Genomic DNA, 7,205 nt, shown 5'->3' on the forward strand with positions numbered 1-7,205 from the left:
TAACAGTTAGTAATATATTAAAAATACTTTTTAATGTTAATTTAATAATATAATGAATAATAAAGAGTATTATCATGGGTTAAAAAATTTCTCTCGTGATTTTATATACATTATAATATAATAGATACACATTTTAACATACAAATATACAAAAATTAATATTTTATAATAGATTTTACTATACTGGGTGAAAAGATTATGAAAAAAAATTATAGAGTAAGACTCAATTTTTTTATTATTATTTTTTGGTTCAAGTCCCTTCATATGGATGTATTGTTCAATATATAATAACATAAAAGGAAAGAAATTAACCTTAAAATAATATTTATTAGCTTATCTATATTATTATTTAAATTTTTTATTGAATTGGTGTAATTAGTCAACCGACAGTAGCTCTGTAAGAAAATTACAAGAATGTCATCTTCTAATTAAAATAAGTTATATTATTCGAATGTATTTTAACTTTTTCAATTAAAAACAATAAAAACATACATATTGTGATATTTGAACCATACCAATTATATTAATAAAACTTTTAATTTACCACTGAGCTAAAGCTTTATATTGATGTTCTTATACATTTTATTTTTATTTTGCACATTTTGTTATCTCCATTAGTTGTATATCTATACTATTATTTAAACTTTTGCCTGAGTTGGTGCCATGAGTCAACTGAGCACTAACTCGATTAAGAAATTACGAGAATAGATTTCTGTAATTATAATAAATAATATTATTCGAGAATATTTTAGTCTTACACATTAAATAAAGATAAAAATGTGCATATTGTGATATTTGAACCCACACTTAAATTAAAACTGTATTTTAATATTTTTAGAATTAATAATGTATTTGATTGATTTAGTGTCATAAGTTAACTTGATACCAATTCAAGATTGATGACAATACCATGATAAACAATTTAATCTATTTTTTTATTTTAATAATATACATATTTAGTAATTAATTTCAAACAATATATTTTATTATTTATTATATGTTATGTAAATAGATATTTATGTTTAGCGTGAAAAGATTCCCAGTATAATTAGAAGAATTGAAATGGAATGGAAGTACAGAAAAAGTTTTTAATTATTTTTTTAAAACTAAAAAAGGGTGTTTTTTTTGGTAAAAAAACCTCGTCTCCAAATTCAGAAAGTGATATTTAAGTGATAAGCGCTGGGTTCTTTTATTTTAGCATTCCAAGTACATCAAATTGTACCAAATTTCCTTTCTCTGACTTTGGGCCCCGCATTTTAAATATCCCTTATCTTTTTGCTACATTATATTTACCCATTTATTTATTTGTTTTTGAAAAGAATATTTTATTTGAATTTCACTAATCAAACTTAAAGATTTGATTGTAAAAACTTGAAAGAACATGGATAAAATAAAATGATGTTTTGGTTAAAATAATAAAATTATGATATCTTGTATATTTTTTTAAAAAAATTTATATAAAAATATATAATATAAAATATTTTCAAAATAATATTTATTATTTTATAAAATAATTTTTTTATAATTTTACAACTGAATTAAGATTCGATTGATGAATAACGTCAATTCAATAAAATATTATGAAATATAATCATTTTATTTAGAATTTAATAGATGAAAAAGTGATTCACATGTTTAGTAGTTCTTCAATAGGTTACTTTCCTTTTTAAAATTGGAGTTGTTAAATCTTTGTGAGAAAATAACATTTCCCATTTAATTCGAAAGAAAAAATAATGTTGTTCTTAACTCAGTTTCATTACTTTTATGCGATACGTTTTCACCACAAAATTATAAATATATATATATTTAATTATGAATTTATTTTATATACTCTTCAATTACATTTTAAAGTATATTCTAATTTAGTACATATGAAACATTTAAACTATTTCAACTTATTTTATTTAAAATGAATAAATTAAAATTATAAACATAATTAGATTAAACTACTTCTTTGTTAATAATAAATAGAAATGAAAAGTGTTACAATTAATTAAATCTGTAATTTAATTTAACGGTAGTGATCCAAATGTATCAAAATAACTTTCTCTAAATTTTAATTAAAACTTTTTCAATATACCAAATGTTGAAATGAATCAAATTCCCAAATATTAAAAAAAAACATTAAAAATAATCAACAATTATCTTCCACATGATAGCTAATATAATTATGCTCCAAAGATTATTTATACATTTTATGCGTCATTTGAGAAGATGAAATTAAATATTTGGATTTGAATTTTATTTATTATATAATGATAATAATGAAATGCGTGGGCACATTACTACAGGTTCAATATAATATACATTTGAAAGATATAAAAACCTAAATTAGTGAAATTAAAAAATATTTTCAAATTTTCAAATTCAAACTAGAAAATGTTACTTCTTAAAAAAATTTAACTTACGAAACCACAAAAATATACGATCTAATCATTAACTAGATTCACAGTCACAGTTGATAGCAAGCAACTTTCCACAACTTTTTCTACTTTCAATTCAAGCAAATAACACTGGCAATGCTTTGTAGCTAAATATGGAAGTGCTTACCGCCACTGCTTCCTGATCCGAATATCGAATTAACAATCTATAATCCTGAATTCCGGATTCATATCCCTCACCTTACCTGTTCTTCCAACTCTTTTTCACATTTTCATATTCCAAATCAACGTCCTCTGTAAATGCATGCACCATCTATTTTTGTCATCTCTTCTATATATCAAAGCTGTTCACGTTAAAACTTGCGCTACTTGTCTTCTTAACATGATCAGAGATCCAGGAAAACAAACCTTTGTGCTTAGGAGGAAAAGTGAATCGAGAAAAACAGAAAATCACCGGGTCCATTTCCAGAAGAAATACACAATGACGACTGTCAAAACCATCCCCACGTATTTGATCCATGTATCAACACGGTTCCTCCTCTCAATGAGCCTCAGGACAGAGTTGGAGAGCCCCACCGTGTTAAGTACATCCAAGGCCTTTCGTTGTGCTCTCTGAACAAAAACAATTCTTCCATTCAAAAACTCAATGGTTGTTACAACTTGCAATAAATATCAAAATGCATCAACCACCAGCCTTTTCTTATTTCAAGCAAATGACTTGAGTTATCAACAATTTATAACTAGTCACTTAAATTATAGCACCTGGGAATCTATACTGTTGACCAAATAAACAAAAGAGAGTTCACAATCTAGTGCACTCAACTATAGATTAAAAGCGGAATACAGCATCCAATAACTAATCGCTAGTGTCAGAGTAGATATGGATATATGATTGAACGGGTATGTTAAAAATTTCAAAGTTAGGGAACTTTTTTTTTTTTTTTTTGGGGGGGGGGTTCATATCTCCTTACCAAAATCCAAATATGCATTAGACATGGGTATTTCAAGAAAAATGAATAGTGAGAGTACAACAATAATACAAGGCAGTATTTCCTCACAAGTTATGAAATAGTTTCTATTTACGGATAGCAAAGAAAAGAAACCCAACTTAACAAAATCCACAACGATTAATAAAACCAATTGTGACTATAACATATGTTGAAACTGTTAGATGTGCTGTGAAATTAACTGCATCTGTTAAATTTTCATTAACATTATTTAAATAGAAATGCATCAGCAAAGGACCTCATTTTCTGTTTATACCTTGAGGCGATCTCTTTGTTCTGCATATTTGGAAAGGATTGCTGTTCCAGTTTCAAAAGATTCTTGCAACATTCGTGATGAATTTCGAACTGATTGCATTGCTTGTGCTTCCTCATCAAAAATTCTCAGGACATGAGCTGACTCCCCATTCTAAGAAAAAAAAAGTAAAAAGACTCAAGAAAAGCTAAAATCAGCTCCATTTGCCGACAAAAAGGAAAAATTTTACATACAGCTCTTCCAAGCAACTCAGCTCTCTCTTTCGCTTCCAACATCCGTCTCTGATTCCTCATAGAATACTTGTCTAAACTATCTTTCAAAGAGTCAGCCTCTTCAGCCACTTGTTCAACTTTTCTGTTTGCCAAATATAAACAGCCTCGAGGTGTAAGAGCAACAAACTAACATAAGTTACAATAACATCAATAAGCATGGTAGTTGGAAATCATCAAAACAGCACTAACCAGTTTCAAACTTCACCAAAACAATGCACACCTCGTAACTCAATAAAGGAAAAGAAATCTAATCAATTAGGCATACAATTGATGTATTTATTTGTTAAACTAAAACTATTAGACAATTTAACATAGGAGTCAGACTACTCATAAAGACACTTTGTCAGTCAAGTCTTGAGCTCAAAATTGTTTTCTTTTAAAATTTTAGCTGTTACTTTCATTTTTCAGGACAAAATCTTAAATGCTCGCTCTCTTTATATTTGAGTCTATGATCTATGTAAGCAAGAAATTTGATTTCTAGTGAACCTGCAAAGCTAACGTTTGTTGCAATTTATCAAACTTAGAATCAATTGCAAATTGCACACTATTGTGTTACTGGAATTTGCTTAAATCTGCCACCTCCAACATCCCATGCATAATAATCATGAATAAATAGAGATAAAATGAGTTGTACAACCGAAGCTAAAACACTTTGAACTAAATTCAACTTCTATTGAAGAAAAATTAACTGAAACAATCAGGCACAATAAGTAATTTTCCAAGGAAAGAAAGGATCATCAGTAATAAATTATCCAAGACCTCAATCATTTGAAGATTAAGGATATTGAATCAAATTGACAAATTGAAGACAAATACTGAAATTCTGAAATATAAAAGGATTTACAATAAACAAACTAGAAGAAGATTGACATGTTTAAGAACTAAATAGCAAAATTCCATAAATAGTGAGAAATGTGATATTGTGTAGGCGTTGGGGTAATACCTTTTCCAGAGATCGCGTTGAGATTTGGCGGGGATAGAACGCCAGAGGCGATCCATATCAGCGCATAGAGAGTGGATCTGAGAGATATCTTTCTTCACGGCGAAGGAGAGTTCAGGAGAATCGGTACCGGAGACGGAGCTCTCGAATCTCTCTAAGCGTTCGATCCCATCCCTTGCTCGAAGAAGTAGCTTTCTAGCGCTTTGATACACTTCCGATAATGTCCCTCCTCCTTCCATCCCCGCCATGCTTGAATTCCCAAAGAAAGCGTTGTTTTTCCCTTACAGAAAAAAATGGGTGCAGAGCAGGCAAATGGAGATTGCTTTAATTTTTTGTTTTTGGTTTTATTGTTTTTACTGAATTGCGGTTTTGAATTTCTTTTGGCAGGTAAACACATCATTACAGCCTATCATGTACGGCCACGTCAGAAGATACGGCATCCCGTCTATATTAGACCGTCACAGCACCCTTGTTATTAAGGGTTTTTCTTTTCTTAATTCACTTTTATACTTAAAATACATTTAATTATTTTATGGATGTATTTAATTTTTATAAAATTATATTATATTAATTGTTACACTAACTTTTATAAAATTAAATTACAATCACATCTATATATCTATCTTTTGGGAGTCATCCACTACGATATCTAAGACAAAGCGTCTTCCCAATTGGACTTGATAGATGACATATTAGTCTTTTGATCGGTTTGCTCATTATCGATTAGACTATGGACATGTTTAGGTCTTCCTAATACAAACTATCTTTTCGTATTACGATTCGACCATGTAATATCGCTTAGTATTAGTTTAAACATTAGACAACCAATAAGCAATATTTATTTCTAATTTGATTTGTATGCAAAAACCACATAAGGACATTATACAAAGTTTATTAATGTATCCATGAAATATTTTTATTTACCAATTTGTTCGAAAAAATTAAAAGTGTACATAGACAAAAATACTACACTCAGGGCATCAGATCCAACATGCTTAACTCAGTATATGCAATGATGACAACCTTTTAGCTAAGTTAAAAATTAAGCTCGTGTTACTTAATCAAATTAAGCTTTTTGAGCAAGGTGTCTGTGAGAATTTCAACATTTATTTGGATGATTGCCTCTGGTTTAGCAATCGAATCTGTGTTTTTAATAATTCTTATTTGAAAAGAATAATTTTGTGCGAGGCTCACAATGGTTCTTTTGTTATGCACCTCGGTAGTGAAAAAATGTATCGTCACTTGCGAGAATCATACTGGTGGCCCGAAATGAAAGAGAAATTGTGGAGTATGTCGTTAAGTGCTTGACCTGTCAACATGTAAAAGTCGAGTATCAAGTTCCTATCGGGTTGCTTCAGCCTATCCCTATTCCTTAATAGAAATGGGAACGGACTGCCATAGATTTTGTGGTTGGTTTACCAACTTCACTGAGTAAAAGAAATGCAGTCTGGGTGATAGTGGATTGATTGATGAGTCTGCTCATTTCTAGTTGTAAGAACTAATTGATCACTTCTGAATTTGGCTGAATTAAATATTCACGAGTAGTTAGAGTGCATGGTATGCTTATGTCAATTATCTCAGTTCATAACCCATGTATTACCTCAAGATTCTGTAAGCAATTGCATGAATCATTGGGTATGAGGTTGAATTTCAACAAAGGTTTTCATCATCAATCTGATGGCCAATTAGTGCAAGTTATTTATGTAATAGCCTATTTTAGGGTCAAATCGGAACAGTGATTTTGGAACCACAAATCCGAAGTAAAAATATTTATTTTATTATTTCTTTAAGGTCTATAGCATCAAAGAATGATTGTGTGAAAATTTCAATAAGAAATTTTATCGATTGAGTACTCAATTTGTCTAGAAGGACTAAATTGAAATAGGTACAAAATTTGGATTCTATAAGTTAAAGGTGTTTAATTGCTATGTAATTTTAATTGGAAGTCCTTATGTAGTAATTAGACCATTATACTTTAAGGTGGACAAAAATGGACATGATTAAGTAAAATTTTAAAGTTATGCATTAAGAGTATTTTAGTAATTTGGTAAATAAAGACAAAATTAACTAAATAAAAGTGTCCATCTTCTTCAATTTAGTCCCCCATAGCCGAATTCTCAAGAAGCCATAGCTAGGGTTTTTGGCCAAGCTTTCAAGCTCGATTGTAAGTCCGTTCTTGTCCTGTTTTTAATGATTTTTATATTTTTGAGATCGTTGTAGCTTGATTTAGCTATTTAAAGGACTAATTTGAAAGAAAGTTAAAGTCTAAAATTTTACCCATGTTGAATATGTTCGTATTTTGATGTTTGATGGTAGAAAATACATGTTTGTTGTTAGTTAAACAACATTTGT

At 29.3% G+C, this 7,205-nt stretch overlaps 1 protein-coding gene across 1 annotated transcript; it reads right to left on the bottom strand.

The window, feature by feature from the left end:
- Window positions 1–2,286: 2,286 nt before the first annotated feature.
- On the bottom strand, window positions 2,287–5,265 carry LOC121209840 (membrin-11). The gene is made up of 4 exons (XM_041081556.1): window positions 4,857–5,265; window positions 3,875–3,995; window positions 3,645–3,794; window positions 2,287–2,993 (listed from the first exon to the last, which is right to left on the bottom strand). The coding sequence occupies exons 1-4, from the start codon at window positions 5,099–5,101 to the stop codon at window positions 2,832–2,834; spliced, it is 678 nt and encodes a 225-aa protein (XP_040937490.1). The 5' UTR covers window positions 5,102–5,265; the 3' UTR covers window positions 2,287–2,831.
- Window positions 5,266–7,205: the final 1,940 nt, after the last annotated feature.

Source organism: Gossypium hirsutum, chromosome A11 (assembly GCF_007990345.1).
Source record: "Gossypium hirsutum isolate 1008001.06 chromosome A11, Gossypium_hirsutum_v2.1, whole genome shotgun sequence".
Lineage (NCBI taxonomy): Eukaryota > Viridiplantae > Streptophyta > Magnoliopsida > Malvales > Malvaceae > Gossypium > Gossypium hirsutum.